The 16,651-nt window shown below is 37.0% G+C and overlaps 1 protein-coding gene across 1 annotated transcript in view; it reads right to left on the bottom strand.

Moving 5' to 3' along the window:
• Window positions 1-16,651, bottom strand: part of LOC121389316 (E3 ubiquitin-protein ligase RNF31-like) — a 66,231-nt gene that overhangs the window by 16,715 nt on the left and 32,865 nt on the right. The window contains exons 13-20 of the mRNA XM_041520912.1: window positions 13,922-14,191; window positions 12,646-12,912; window positions 11,407-11,631; window positions 9,195-9,368; window positions 6,360-6,458; window positions 5,200-5,304; window positions 2,233-2,366; window positions 523-545 (exon numbers count right to left, since the gene is read on the bottom strand). Coding sequence (XP_041376846.1) covers window positions 523-545; window positions 2,233-2,366; window positions 5,200-5,304; window positions 6,360-6,458; window positions 9,195-9,368; window positions 11,407-11,631; window positions 12,646-12,912; window positions 13,922-14,191 — 1,297 coding nt within the window. The remainder of the gene's footprint in view (window positions 1-522; window positions 546-2,232; window positions 2,367-5,199; window positions 5,305-6,359; window positions 6,459-9,194; window positions 9,369-11,406; window positions 11,632-12,645; window positions 12,913-13,921; window positions 14,192-16,651) is intronic.

The raw sequence follows: 16,651 nt of genomic DNA, 5'->3' as shown, positions 1-16,651 counted from the left end.
TATGACAATGCCACTAAGACTGTAATTACTAAAACAAGAGAAAACAGGTTTCAACAATTGGTTGAAAAAATCACTAGCCCTCACAGAAACTCTGGCAAGTGTCCTATGTATTATAGTAATACAGTTGATAATTTCCACCAGCCCAGACTAAAAATTCACCAGCTGGAAATGAGGGCTAGTGGATTTGTCAAACTCTGGAGAACATATACTGGGCACCAGTCTACTTACTATAACTGTTGTAAGACTCACCAATGCCACTCTCCTCCAGGTGTCTGGCAAGTTTAATTTTCACTTGTTATAAATCTATTCTTAATGCCATCACTGCTACAACTACTGAAACCAGAGAACCTATTCTGGCTACTGTAATAATAAGTTGTAAGTCTCACCAATGCCACTCTCCTCCAGGTGTCTGGCAAGTTTAATTTTCACTTGTTATAATCTATTCTTAATGCCATCACTGCTACAACTACTGAAACCAGAGAACCTATTCTGGCTACTGTAATAATAAGTTGTAAGTCTCACCAATGCCACTCTCCTCCAGGTGTCTGGCAAAATAGAGAAGTACAAAAACGTTTTTTAATTTAACGTCATAACAACACTTTGTTAAATCTATGATCAAAACTCCTTTCATGGATTCATTTAAAGTTAAGAATCATACTCTGCGACAGCCTTGTGTAATGTTTCAAATACAATATGACGTCATTTGTAAATCATATATGACGTAAGTAAATAAAAGGCACTAACTGCTGTAAAAAGAAAAAGGGAATTCTCCATTTAAAAGTTCTGGTCCAGATTGCACATGTGCGCGATACAGAATAAATGTATTACTGTTTCAAAAGGCTTTTATCAATATAGAAAGACTGAATAGGTATGTAATAAACAGGGCTCACCCTGGATAAAAAATACCTGTAGCCAAAATATTAGCCAAATGGAATTTTTATTAGCCATATTGAAAATGCTTCAGCCAAAATTTGTTTTACGCAGTACTGTATAGAGTATTTATATATGAATATGAAAATGTATCTTTTTCAGCTAATTGTGTACAAACTGGAATAAATAGGAATAACAAAACCACAATAGGGGTAGGGGCAGTTAATATATTACTTCGATTTTTCAGCGGGAGTGGGGTGGGGTGGGGTGGGGTGGGGATGGGGTTATGCATTATCTTCAGAGTTTGAAGCCAGTACCCCATACACCCACCCCCACTTCTAAGGCCTATGACATTAAATTAACAAACATACAGAAATATGGGAGTGGGTGGATGTTTATGGAGGTGTTTTTTCTTTCTTCCTTTTTTCCCAAATCAAAAATTGAGAGCTTTTTTTTTTATATAGAGCTCATTATTTCTTTAAATAGCAATCTTTATGTTAATTTGAATTAGTTTTTTTTTTTTTTTTTTTCAAGTGACCCATCAATTCTCCACCCAAAACAATTTCATAATTTGTGCGCTTTCCAGACAGTTCGTCCTCTGGACGTTTCGTCCACAGACAATTCATCCACTGTACAATTCGTCCACGTACAATTCGTCCACCCACCTCGGACAATTCGTCCACTCGATTACAACATTTAGACCTATAAATCTAAAATGTTATTTCTTAGCAATTGAAATGGTTAATTATTTTCGTTTTGTGGTAAACTACTAGTATATGAAACAAACTAAATTTTAGTGGCACTATCAACTTGTTATTGTCTGTACGTGTCCATTAGAGATATGTTGTTATTCTGGAATGATCAGCTATACTCTCCATGAAGTATATATATACCGGTATATATAATTAAATTTTCTTTGCGTCTATACACTTTACGGCAATCTGATTGGTCCAGAGGTGCTTACTTTTTTTCGTTCATATCTCGATGAACCGAAAAAATATAAGCCACGCCTACTTATACGCGGGCTCATACAAGGTGCACATCATTTTTTTCGGTTCATACTTGCATGAACCAAAAAATAATTGCGGTCAATTCTTAAATATATATATATATACATGTATATATATTTTTATTATTATTATTAATTTTGAGAGCTCGTTCTAAAATAGTGTCATAATAAATGTTTACAATATAATCGTAAATTTACTTTAATTCATTTTATTTGTTCCATTCCCTATTATAATTACAATAGTATAACTGTAATAGACTATGTCAATCAAACTGTCCCAATCATACTTGGTACCCCCCCATGGACGTAATATACAGTAAATAACAAATAATTTTTTTTTACAGTGGACAAACTGTCCAAGAACAATTTTTGGTTGTGGACGAATCGTCTCGAGTTCAACAGTGGACAAATATTTAGTGGACGAATCGTCTGTGGACGAAATGTCCAGAGGACGAATCATCTGCATCCCATTTGTGCCATGTTGTTGCTGTTGATTTCAGCGTCGTGTTAAATGCTTGTTGTGACTTCTGCTTGCAAAATACCTCGGCTAAGAATGCCGACTTCACAGTATACTCCATTTATTAAAAAAACACCAAAAAACCCAAAAACAAACGTTAATAAAATTAAAATTTACGGTCTTTTTAAAATCCAGCTAACTTATTAAATGTCACCTCAGTCTTACAAATTTATAGCTAAAATTATCTAACAAATATGATTATTGTAAACTACTTTAATTCAGTGTACATTTAACTGCAATTTGTATAAATACTGCATGTTCATTTTCCGCGATCGCGATCTGCATGCGTGCTCTCGACCATCGGTACGAAATGAACAAAGACAAAGGAATAAACAAAAACTGCTGTTAGGTATTCATTGATGCGAACAACTATTGTTTTTCTACAAATTTACATCAAGATTTACTTTTGTGTAATCGTATTGTTTAATGTCCACAATGATGTCTCTTGACACGCGGGTGTCAGCTGACTCTGAAGTGTGACGTATATTCGTGCCGAGAGCTGTCCTCAGTTCAGCCAACGAACGTTCTTCCTAATGTTCGCGAACTATTTGATTGGTGTTCGTCATGTCCATTTGGTTTAACGTGAAGCGCACAAACCAGTCTAGCGAATGTTTTGTTTTCGCTCGGTCTGGCTGAACTCGGCCCTTGAGACAGCCTACATGTCTTTCGGCCCTGAACTGGCATGTGTATTAAAATTGACATGCATTGTCGGGCTGTTTTTATTACTTTGGTTCAAAGATTTTACAAAGTAAAAATAATAAGTTACAGATCTTCCAGACATTGCTGTCATACATGTTGAATGCATGCCGTTAAAATTAATAACCATGATTATTAAAATAACCAAACATTATAAGCCCTACGCTGAATTCTGCATGACACCATTTTTTTTTTACCGGTCGCAAGATCGCTATTATGCCAATTGAATATTTGGTATTATTATTATGTTTGAGGTGTCGGATAGATTATGTAACCGTTTGTTCAGATCAGAAGACAGAAAATGGCTTAGCCAAAATTTTAGCCACTTGCAAATTTTATTAGCCATGTTTTGTAAAAATTAGCCAATGGCTAATTTGGCTACCAACAGTGCGAGCCCTGAATAAATGATTATTAAATCACAGTTGTGGGGTCTTTTTTCCTAATTTACCTAACAGCAAATAAGTTTACTGCTGAAATTTATAATTCAATTTTTACAACAACAAAAAAAGACACATAAATAATGCAGTACTTAATGTACATATAGCAAGAGTTACTAAGAAATAAAAAATCAGGAATCAGGAAGTGCTATATGTATTTAAACAGTTGGTTTACATTTAATGTATTATATACAGTTTTCATGCAAAGGTAAAGTTTGCAATGTTTGTTTTAATGTTTGTTTTGTTTAACGACACCACTGGAGCACACTGATTAATTAATCATCGGCTATTGGACGTCAAACATTTGGTGATTCTGACTCGTACTCATCAGAGAAAACCCGATACATTGTTCCTAATGCAGTAAGGGATCTTTTATATGCACTTCCCCACAGACAGGAAAGCACATACCACGGCCTTTGATCAGTTGTGGTGCACTGGTTGAAGAGAGAAAAGAACAATCAGTTGAATGGATCCACCAGGGTGGTTCGATACTACGATGCAAGCACCTCAAGCGAGCACTCAACTACCTGAGCTAAATCCCACCCCAGGTGAGGCTTATAGTCTAGACTGACGCTGACTGAAGGGACATCCTGGAAGTATCCTTTTCAGACAAGTGGCTGTTAGCTGTTATACATTTTAATGCTTCCACACCTGTCTCTCCTGTCTGTGGGATGGTGCATATAAAAAATCCCTTGCAACAAATGGAAAAATGTAGCGGGTTTCCTCTCTTAGACTATATGTCAAAATTACCACAATGTTTAACATCCAATAGCTGATAATTAATAATCAATGTGCTCTAGTGGTGTTGTTAAACAAAACAAACTTCTTCCACCCCTGTCTCAATAATCAAACTGTTTTGCAGGGGGGTGCTCTATGCATTTTGTGTCACACTAACAAAAAGACAAAGGTGAAGGTTGACCTACTTACAGGTCAACCGGTGTAAAGGGAATATGTCCCTCGTATATTTGTGTAACTAGAGTCCTTTATAGCAGAATCAATATTTGTGTAACTAGAGTCCTTTATAGCAGAATCAATATTTGTGTAACTAGAGTCCTTTATAGCAGAATCAATATTTGTGTAACTAGAGTCCTTTATAGCAGAATCAATATTTGTGTAACTAGAGTCCTTTATAGCAGAATCAATATTTGTGTAACTAGAGTCCTTTATAGCAGAATCAATATTTGTGTAACTAGAGTCCTTTATAGCAGAATCAATATTTGTGTAACTAGAGTCCTTTATAGCAGAATCAATACTACAGTTCTTGAAAAGTTAGAACTTGGGTTTTTTTTTTTAACCTCTAAACAGTAGTAGAAAGAAGACAAAATATGCCACTAAATCCTAGTGTTAATAGTTTTAAAAAAAAGTTCTGATCTGAACTGGTATAATATACCTCATGGCACAAAACAAAATTTTTACAAAACTGTGCTTGAAAGATGTATATTTCATATTAGTAACTTTGTGCTTGAAAGACAGTTCCCGTAATTTTAGTACGTTAATTAGATACAGTATTTTAGTGCATTAATTTAGATATTATGGACAGTTCCCGTAATTTTAGTACCATAATTAGTTAAAGATACAGTATTTTAGTGCATTATATGCCATGTCATGGACTACAATTCACAAATATAAATTCAACAAGAGACTGTTGAGTTAATAAAAAGAAGACAAACCTGTTTCTTGCATTCAAAACATGTCTTTTTATTACAGTGTGGACAAACCATATCCAACCTGCCACGTCCATTCTGCCAACCCTGGTACAGAAAACCATTGCCACACTGAAACAAGAGAGAAGTTTGTAAGGAATAAAAATACAATACGAATGCATTCAATAAAAATACAAGGCCTCTAACCCACTTGTACTACGGGTGTTTTTTGTTTTTAAATCATAAAGTGGAACTTTTGTACTAACATTTTAGGCATATTATGCCTAAAGCCACTATGGTGGATTTTTGTTTAGTTTTTATTCAAACTTTTTAATGTGTTTTATGTAGAAAACTTGTTTAAAATTAACATATCCTATTAAATTATTTAATCATATTTGTGGTGCAATTTTGTAAATACAGATATGGAAGCAATTTTTATTATTATATTATTTTTTGAAAACCATTTAGTCTCAGGCCTTCGGATTTTAGGGTAACGGTCTTTTCCAGTACCGTGTCGGTAAAATCACAGAACCGAAATGTCCATGATTATTATATCGAGTACGACTATTCAATGAAAACAATATAAACAGTTTCCGATTGGTTCCCATGATCACAAGGCACGGAACCAAAAACGTGTTTCACATCAAGTTTGAAATCCTATGGCCTGCAGTCTGCAGAGGTGATGGTACACCAACCGTTTCGACAGCCCACTGGGTACGGCCCTGACATATGTTTATTCACTATAGACCGGTATACATGTATTCACTATATATACATGTTCACGTGTATTCAAAATATACTTGGTAGGACGGCAAAATTCATAAGAAACATTTTATAAAGTACATGAACATTAAGTAAGTGGAAGAATTAGAGATATTTAATTCCAGTTGAGAAATTAAGTCTGGCACCTAATGGCATAACAAAAACAGACATTTAAATCCAACACCTAATGATGTAAGAGAAGTAGAGATATTATATTCAACACCTAATGATGTAAGAGAAGTAGAGATATTATATTCAACACCTAACGATGTAAGAGAAGTAGAGATATTATATTCAACACCTAATGTTGTAACAGTAATAGAGCAATTACATTCGACACCTAGTCATATAAAAACTATAAAGAAATTACGTCCCAAATATAATGGCCTATGCATACACACAGACATACAGTAAGTGTAACTTACGTGCACACACCAGCGGAAATTTGGGTCCTTCTGAAGATGCCAGTCTCGAATTTTAGTCTCAAACAGGTTGAGTACATCTTCATCTTCCACTTTTTGAAGCTAATAAAAAAACCCACAAACATGCTTATAGGAATCATTGGTTTTCACTTTTAGATGAACACATACATTCGTTAGGTATTCAGTGACATATGCCATTAAAAATGGATGACAAAAATTTTTAGAAGACAAGAGTGACTAAATTATTGAAGGTCTATGTATTATGACTGTAAGCCAAAAGCACCCAATGTGTATTTGTTTTAAAGTCACCGATTCTTGTTCCAGCTGTACATAACTTTTCTGTTTCAAATGAAACTCCTAAACCAGGACTCGCGAAATAAATATGATTTGTCAAAATTAAACATTTAAGCAAGTAATATGTCATTTAACAGTAAAAAATCTGTTATTAGAGTAATAGATAAAAATTAGTTGAAACTGCCAAAAAAATAGGGTCAATGCCTTTAAATAGACTACCGGATATCTTCGCCTATAAGTCGAATTTTTTTCACCAAAAAATTATTTTATAACTTGACTTATAAGAGGGTAAAAAAATCTCACCCAAAAACATTACCGTTTTGGGGATTATTTCACAAGTTTTATCGTTGAATTATGCCTTGTATTTATACTCAAATATGTTAATTTGACAAATTTGTTTTTTATAACCTCTTTTTTGTGTGTGCATTAGACCGGTTTTGGCTATGCGAAAAGGCGTGCGATCTCACTCACATGCCAAGACAGCAGTCCACTAAGTTAAAATAACAGTCATCACTAATAGGAAAAATTTAAACAATACTAACTACCTGTTGCCAGAGTTTATTTTGAAATCTGGTCACTGGCATTAATCGTTGTTCAAACAATCTTTTGTCGATGATTAGCTTCATGAATATTAATGAGCTTTCCCTTAAATTAGCTTAGACTGGTCTCTGCAGTTCACTAGACCAATAGGGACACACATCATTTGGTACAAAAACCAGTGTACTTTCCAGAATTATCTTCCTTACATATATTAATATGGCGGCAAAACGTGATTAACTGATGATACTTTCAGTTTTATCGTAGTGATCTGTTGTCAGTGTTGTAAATAAAATTGTTGTCTGTGCACAAAACCATGCTGTACAGTGCCATACGGTAACAGTCAAACAGCTTTCACTATCAACCAAAGGAATATTTCGTTTTGATGCTATGTAGTTTGATTGGAATATTGCGATGTACAAAACATGAAAACTGAAGTTTGTAAAATAATTTTCTTTTGTATAATATTGTACATTATTGTTCTCATGTGCTGAACATAAGAAATACTTCAATATTTATAAGTTGTTTTTAATGGGTCGACTTATAAACGGGTCAATAAAAAAATACGTTTTCAGGGCTTGAAATTAGGGACTTGACTTATAGTCGAGATTGACTTACAAGCGAAGATATACGGTAAATCGATTCCAAAAAAAAGTCAGTGCCTTTAAATTTACAGATGGAAAACAATACGGGAACATGTGGTATTTGAGACCACATTTAATTCACTACTGGAGTAGTTCTGCCTGTAATAAAACACAGAGATGTAATGTGGGACTGAATGTCAGTAATGTGGGACTGAATGTCAGTACTGTGGGACTGAATGTCAGTACTGTGGGACTGAATGTCAGTAATGTGGGACTGAATGTCAGTACTGTGGGACCGAATGTCAGTAATGTGGGACTGAATGTCAGTACTGTGGGACCGAATGTCAGTAATGTGGGACTGAATGTCAGTACTGTGGGACCGAATGTCAGTAATGTGGGACTGAATGTCAGTACTGTGGGACCGAATGTCTGTACTGTGGGACTGAATGTCAGTACTGTGAGACCGAATGTCAATACTGTGGGACCAAATGTCAATACTGTGGTACCAAATGTCAGTAATGTGGGACTGAATGTCAGTACTGTGGGACCGAATGTCAGTACTGTGGGACCGAAAGTCAGTACTGTGGGACCGAATGTCAGTACTGTGAGACTGAATGTCAGTACTGTGGGACTGAATGTCAGTACTGTGGGACTGACTGCCAGTAACACGGTTCACTTACAGATACTGTGGATGAGGGTTTTGGTTGCAGACAATATTTGCTATTATTGTTTATGTGTTCTCTTATATCTTTCCATCAGTAGACACTAAATTGATTCTACAATTTGTTTTCCTACAATTGGCCAACAGGTGTAAAGCACTGATACACCCACAACGGTGGGACGTAACCCAGTAGTAAAGCGCCGATACACCCGCAACGGTGGGACGCAACCCAGTAGTAAAGCGCCGATACACCCGCAACGGTGGGACGCAACCCAGTAGTAAAGCGCCGATACACCCGCAACGGTGGGACGCAACCCAGTAGTAAAGCGCCGATACACCCGCAACGGTGGGACGCAACCCAGTAGTAAAGCGCCGATACACCCGCAACGGTGGGACGCAACCCAGTAGTAAAGCGCCGATACACCCACAACGGTGGGACGCAACCCAGTAGTAAAGCGCTCGCCTGATGTGCAGTCGGTCTGGGATCGATCCCCACAGGTGGGCCCAATGGGCTATTTCTCATTCCAGACAGTGCACCACGACTGATATATCAAAGGCCATGGTATGTGCTTTCCTGTCTATGGGATGGTGCCTATAAAAGATCCCTTGCTACTACTTATGCAAAAATTTAGGGGGTTTCCTTTCTAAGACCATGTCGAAATTACCAAATGTCTGATATCCAATAGCCGATGATTAATAAATAAATGTGCTCTAGTGGTGTCGTTAAACTCAACAAACTTGAACTTTGACATGCCCACATACCAAAAGACCGAGGAAGGCAATGTAATCTGTGGCCACGTCCGCGTCTTCCATGTCGGGCGATTCACAGATGGGACAATTCCAGCTGCGGACGTTTTTCTCTCGAATCGTGATGGCAAAGCTCTCTTTGAAACAGGACACACACATCTGGCACTGACAAAAATTCAGGTTTGTCATCTGAAATAAAGCAAAACAGGTTTACCGCCAACACATTTCCTAGTACAAAAAATAATTCCTAACATCCCAGCACGTTTTAACTGGCAGTTATTAGCTTTCCTACCGAGTGATTCATAATCATAATGAATTATCATGCGTATGTTTTAACAGAAGATTATATCATCCACTTATTTAAACCAATTTCTTATCTAACTATTTGTAAGGACAAAGTAAGAAATCTATGAGTCCAAACGGTGATATTCAATATATTGTTATGTTCAAGATCAATTTGAACACACCCAATTGGCTGCTCTATGGTGCCGACTTACAAGTAAAATCTAAACTGTCCACAGAAATTAACATTACAGATATCGAGTTTTAAAATGTGTTTAAACTTGGCTTTTAACGATATGTAAGAAAAAGAATACTACTCATTTCCATCAAATGCTATTTATCTCACATCTTTCAACCTAACATACCCAACTCAAGTTTGCTCCAAAGATATGTGTTCAGGGGCCTAATTCACTAAACTCTTGCAACTTTGCGATCTCGCAGTGCAATGTTAAAAGACTTGCAAAGAGCATACTTTGTTGTCTAGCAGAGCCTAAGAGACCTTTGTGAGTTAGGCCCCAGGTGTGTAACAGCCACTCATGTAATATTCTCTATATTTTAAGTGTCAGCTGCAAGAACAAAGACAGGCAAAGTAATTCACTAAAAATATTAATTTGGAGTATTAGCTTACAGTCCTGTATTCATTAGAATATTGGGTGAATAATTTGGGAAAACAAACAATAATTTAGCAGATTGTAAGAACAGTGACATACTTTGGACCTAGGATACTTTGAGAAGCAGAGGTTATATTCCCTCTACTGAGTGAACAGTGACGTACTTTGGACCTAGGATACTTTGAGAAGCAGAGGTTATATTCCCTCTACTGAGTGAACAGTGACGTACTTTAGACATAGAATACTTTGAGAAGCAGAGGTTATATTCCCTCTACTGAGTGAACAGTGACGTACTTTAGACATAGAATACTTTGAGAAGCAGAGGTTATATTCCCTCTACTGAGTACTGAGTGAACAGTGACGTACTTTGGACATAGGATACTTTGCGAAGGAGAGGTTATATTCCCTCTACTGTGTGAACAGTGACGTACCTTGGACATGGGATACTTTGCGAAGCAGAGGTTATATTCCCTCTACTGTGTGAACAGTGACGTACCTTTAACAGAGGTTATATTCCCTCTACTGTGTGAACAGTGACGTACCTTTAACAGAGGTTATATTCCCTCTACTGTGTGAACAGTGACGTACCTTTAACAGAGGTTATATTCCCTCTACTGTGTGAACAGTGACGTACCTTTAAGAAAGACGTTATATTCCCTCTACTGTGTGAACAGTGACGTACCTTTAACAGAGGTTATATTCCCTCTACTGTGTGAACAGTGACGTACCTTTAACAGAGGTTATATTCCCTCTACTGTGTGAACAGTGACGTACCTTTAAGAAAGACGTTATATTCCCTCTACTGTGTGAACAGTGACGTACCTTTAACAGAGGTTATATTCCCTCTACTGTGTGAACAGTGACGTACCTTTAACAGAGGTTATATTCCCTCTACTGTGTGAACAGTGACGTACCTTTAACAGAGGTTATATTCCCTCTACTGTGTGAACAGTGACGTACCTTTAACAGAGGTTATATTCCCTCTACTGTGTGAACAGTGACGTACCTTTAAGAAAGACGTTATATTCCCTCTACTGTGTGAACAGTGACGTACCTTTAACAGAGGTTATATTCCCTCTACTGTGTGAACAGTGACGTACCTTTAAGAAAGACGTTATATTCCCTCTACTGTGTGAACAGTGACGTACCTTTAACAGAGGTTATATTCCCTCTACTGTGTGAACAGTGACGTACCTTTAACAGAGGTTATATTCCCTCTACTGTGTGAACAGTGACGTACCTTTAAGAAAGACGTTATATTCCTTCTACTGAGTGAACAGTGATGTACCTTTGACAGAGGTTATATTCCCTCTACTGAGTGAACAGAGATGTACCTTGGACATGGGATACTTTGAGTAGCAGAGACTACACTCCTTCTGCAGGTAGACGATAGAGCTCTTACGGTCTCCACAGTTGCGCACAGCTTCAATGATATCCTCCAGCGTACACTCGTAGCTTGAGTCCATGTTCTTCAGATCTTTGTCAAGAATCGTCAGCACGGTGCTGGCTCGACCCCAGCTCTGAAGTCTGGCCTCTATGAGAACCATGCGGGTACGTCTCTAAATAAATTGACAAAAACAACATGTCAGAACCACAATCACTGACTAACTAATAGCTCAACCCCAAACTCTGAGATCTGGCCTCTATGAGAACCATGCAGATTTTTCTAAAAAATAATTAAAAAACAGTAAAAAACATCAGTACCACACACTAACTAATAATATAAAAAGACATCAGTACAATACACATCACTAACTAATATTAATAGACTGCTTGTAATTTTGGTGGTTCGAGATAAACATAAAAATAGTTGCTGGTGAATATTATACTGGTCATTGAACAATTTCTCAACCTTGATATACATTAATTGGGCTTGCAAGATTATAGAAGTTGAGACAATGAATGATTATCATAGTGCATATACAAATAGGATGAAATCCCTCTGAACCGGACACTCACAGAACCAAATAAAAAATCCATTTTTTTTAGAGGTTTCTGGTTTAGTGAAGTTCTGTCTTGTACCGATATTTAAAATGGGACCGTGAATTTTGGTTTACAGAAAGTCGAGTTTTGAGAGGTTTTACTGTACATCTTTCTTCCTTTCTCTCTCTCTCTGTGTGTGTCTCTCTCTCTCTGTCTCTCTCTGTCTGTCTGTCTCTCTCTCTCTCACTGTCTCTCTGTGTCTCTCTCTCTCTGTGTCTCTCTCTCTCTCTCTCACTGTCTCTCTCTGTATATCTGTCTGTCTCTCTCTGTCACTCTCTCTCTCTCTCTCCTCTTTGTCTCTCTCTCTCTCACTGTCTCTCTCTTTCCGTCTCTCTCTCACTCTCTCTCTCTGTGTGTCCCCCTCTCTCCTCTCTCTCACTGTCCCTCTCTCTGTCCCTCTGTCTCTCTCTCACTTTCCCTCTCTCTCTCTCACTGCCCCTCTCTCTCTGTCTCTCTCTCACTGTCCCTCTCTCTCTCTCTGTCCCCCTCTCTCTCTCTCTCACTGTCCCTCTCTCTCATTCTGTGTGTGAGTGTATGTGTGCACTTGTTGTATGTGGTATGTACATGTATGTAGGTAAGTAGGAACCAACCTCAATGTCAATCAGCTGGTTTCTTATCTGATCCTGAAAGTCCTTGTGGTTGATGACACTCGTCGACACACTCTCACAGTTGACGTTTAACATCATGTTGCTGATGTCTGTGTGCTGCAGCGCTCCGTTCCAAACGCGGTCAATAAACGGCTGCAGTTTCAACTGGTCGAGGATTTGTCGCACACGCTCTTTCTCACCCTTTGCCCTGAACATAGCGTCGAGTACCTCTTCTCGTGGATACGATTTATCACTGTTGATTTCAGCATACTACAATCAAAGAAAGGAATGTTTTATTTAATGACACACTCAACACATTTTACTTACAGTTATATGGCATCAGACATATGGTTAAGGACCACACAGATATTGAGAGAGGAAACCCGCTGTCGTCACTTCATAACTACTCTTTTCGATCAGCAGCAAGGGTTCTTTTATATAATGCGCCATCCCACACAGGGTAGTGCATACTACAGCCTTTGTTACACCAGTTGTGGAGCACAGGCTGGAATGAGAAATAGCCCAATGGGCCCATGACGGGAATCGATTCCAGACCGACCATGGATCGAGCGAGCGATTTACCACGGGGCTACGTCCCGCCCCGCAATCAAAGTAGCCTTTGTTTAATGACTGCAGGAAAAGGACAGGAATGCCTGCTAAATCTGTCAACATTAGACGTCTAATAAAAAGGGGAGAGGTCTCACACTGTCATTTCTAATTATAATTTGTAATGTGGGATTGAATGTCATTAACGGGACAGTCCTGAGTTTGCTGCAATTTTTAAGATGTTATCGACTAACAGAAACTTTTTAACGACTGTAATTATATATTAAATGTATTTTTCTACATAAAATATTAGTGGCTGTATATTAAACATTTTTTCTGATCATTGTAGTATTTGTACTAGGTTAAATTTCATTTTATTTTCTAGAACATTTTTTTTTCATACGTACAAAATTATTTGAAAACAAAATCCACTTTGGGTTTCTTACAAATATTAAGCCGACCTGAAACACACTGAATTTACAGACACTGATATTCTAAACAAGAAAATATATTTACTGCATATTTTTAGACGTTAAAAGATTTTATTAGTCGGAAACATCTTACAATGCAGGAAACTCATGACAGCCTCTTTAACAGAGTTAACTTCCTGATACTGTGGATGAGTTTTGGATGCAGTCAATATTTGCTGTTACTGGTTATGTGTTCCCTTATATCTTTCACTCATTATATTATGTATAAATTTAAAAGTGAAGGCTACAATTTATCCACCTACCAAAACTTTTCTAGCTTGTATGCAGATGTTCACGGCCTCTTCTATATTCCCTCTCGCTTCTTTCAACGCCGACACGGATTCCTCCTCCGATACTTCCCCGACATCGTTCTGATCCAGTTTCTGACCTTCCAGTTTGACCTCCTCCACGACACTTTGAATCATCGACCTCCAGTTGTTGGTCAACCAGTCGAGAACAAGCAAATGCTTCATCCCACAGATTTCATACGCTATCCATGCCACATCGAACTCATATCCAGCTTTCTCAGCAGACTGAAACACACAAAATGTTCATACAAGGAAAGAAAAGAAATAGTTAACAACATCACGGCACATGTTAAAGGTGCAGACCCTAGTTTCAACCTGTACAAAAAATGGACACTAAGTTTTGTTAATCTACAAACCTGTAACACATTTGGATAAAGTTACAACACACTGAAACTAGAGTCTGTGACATTAAAACAGAGAAATACCCTTAAAAATAGACTAACACTGGACTCTATAAAAGACATGCATTTTTGTGATATTAAAAAACACCAGGATGACCAGAAACACTTCAGATGTTCGTAAATGTATAATGTAAACAATAAAATCTAAGTAAAGTTTGATTTCAGGTATCAAAAAGGCTCTAGTAGTGAAAAATATGCCTTAGTGTTTAAAAACTAAAGCCTGTCACTTTAAACTATGGAGTGGGATGGTGCATATAAAAGATCCCTTGCTGCTAATCGAAAAAAGTAGCCCATGAAGTTGCGACAACGCGTTTCCTCTCTCAATATCTGTGTGGTCCTTATAACCATGTCTGATGTCATATAACCGTAAATAAAATATGTTGAGTGTGTCGTTAAATAATACATGTCTTTCTTTCTTTTTTAAACTATGGCTATTTAGTACATTTGTACCTAATACTATAAATCAAGAAATGTTTTGTTCCTTTTTAAAAAAAAAATAAACAATTTTTTTATTAACCCCAGAAACAAATATGGTAGTGTCAGGTTTGGAGGCCCTGATATCACTACCTTACAGTCGTGTTATAAGCTAATATAAAACACAATATGAATACATATTAGCTCTTTCAGCAGACTGAAAGATAAAAGTTGTTCATAATAGGAAAGGAAAGGAATATTTCTATAATGACATCTCGGCACATTTTAAACTATGGCTACTTAGTGCCTAATACTATAAATCACAAAATGTTAGCGAGCATAAAATTTTAGCAAATTTAGCGAGGCCATACAAGACACTAATATTTCATGAAGCTAAATTTAAAGAGACAGGGGCCAATTTCACTAAACATCATAAGTTTACGTCTGTGACTAGCAGTTATACTGGGCATACGTTTACACGTGTTTGACATCTTATTTCACACAGAAAATTACATCATTATGGAAGATGGAGCATTTTTATGACAAAAGAAAATGAAATATGTGTACTTAAAACTATATTTGTTGTACTATGATAGTAATAAGAATTGTGTTTTAGTCAAAGATTTACGTTTACATGCAAAACCAGGCTTACAATGTTTTATGAAATTGGGCCTAGACTTCCGAAAAATGTCTGTGTGATTGTTTCGTCTGTGATTAACTGAACACACAATGATGGATACATGCTATTGATTAAACCAAACAGATAGCAAACAACAATAGTTAGTTAACATGCACATCACTGCAATTTTCTACTACGTTTCAGTTGTTTGCTAGTTGTATAGCGTCAAAATTTGGTGGAAAATATTATTTAAGCTGGCCCCTACAACTTAAACATATACTTTTTTTAATTTCTGATATGACAACCTCACTAAAGTTTTATGTCGCTAATATGTCACTTATTTGCATTTCGCTAAATTTTAAGATCACTAATATTTTATTATTTACAGCCTATAATTATGTCGACATTTGGTTGAAAGAGAGAAAGAGAGGAAACCTGCTGTCTCCCTTTTAGACTACTTCCAACCATATTATAGCAGTAATGGATCTTTTATATGCACTGTTCCATAGACAGGAAAATACAGTACATATTATGACCTTTGAGTCATGGAGCACTTGTTGAGAAGAGAAAGAAAGTAATATGCACTCAACACATTTTATTTACGGTTATATGGGTCAGACATATGGTTAAGGACCACACAGATATTGAGAGAGGAAACCCACTGTTACCACTTTATGGGCTACTCTTTTCGATTAGCAGCAAGGGATCTTTTATATGTGCCATCCTACATACAGGGTAGTACATCCCACAACCTTTGATATACCAATCGTGGTGCACTTGCTTGAACGAGAAATAGCCCAATAGGCCCCACTGACAGGGATCGATCCCACACCGACCGTGCACTGTACCACTGGGCTACATCCCACCCTTGTTGTTGAGAAGAGAAAAAAAATAAAGTCCACTGAGTAGGATTGATCCTGTGACCCATCAATCCTGAACTGATCACTCTACCACTGGGCTACATTCATGCTTAGATTGATCCACATAATATCATGTGACTTAAAACATCGTAACTGCAGGAATCTCAATTTTGCACAATTTCGGCAAATTGCCCATGCTTAGAAAATAAAAACAGATCATTTCAGCTGGGTTTTTTATTTCAAATATAATTTGTTTTTTTTACTCTTTACGTTAGCCATTAATGCTGAATCAGTAAACATTATTTATTGTTTAAAACTGTTTGTATTAATGTACGAAAGCATGTGACAATTCCCTCACTCAGCTACTGATGGAAAAAGACGAAGCACAAAA

Source organism: Gigantopelta aegis, chromosome 14 (assembly GCF_016097555.1).
Source record: "Gigantopelta aegis isolate Gae_Host chromosome 14, Gae_host_genome, whole genome shotgun sequence".
In the NCBI taxonomy this organism is placed as follows: domain Eukaryota; kingdom Metazoa; phylum Mollusca; class Gastropoda; order Neomphalida; family Peltospiridae; genus Gigantopelta; species Gigantopelta aegis.
This window is presented reverse-complemented; position numbering and strand designations above follow the sequence as displayed.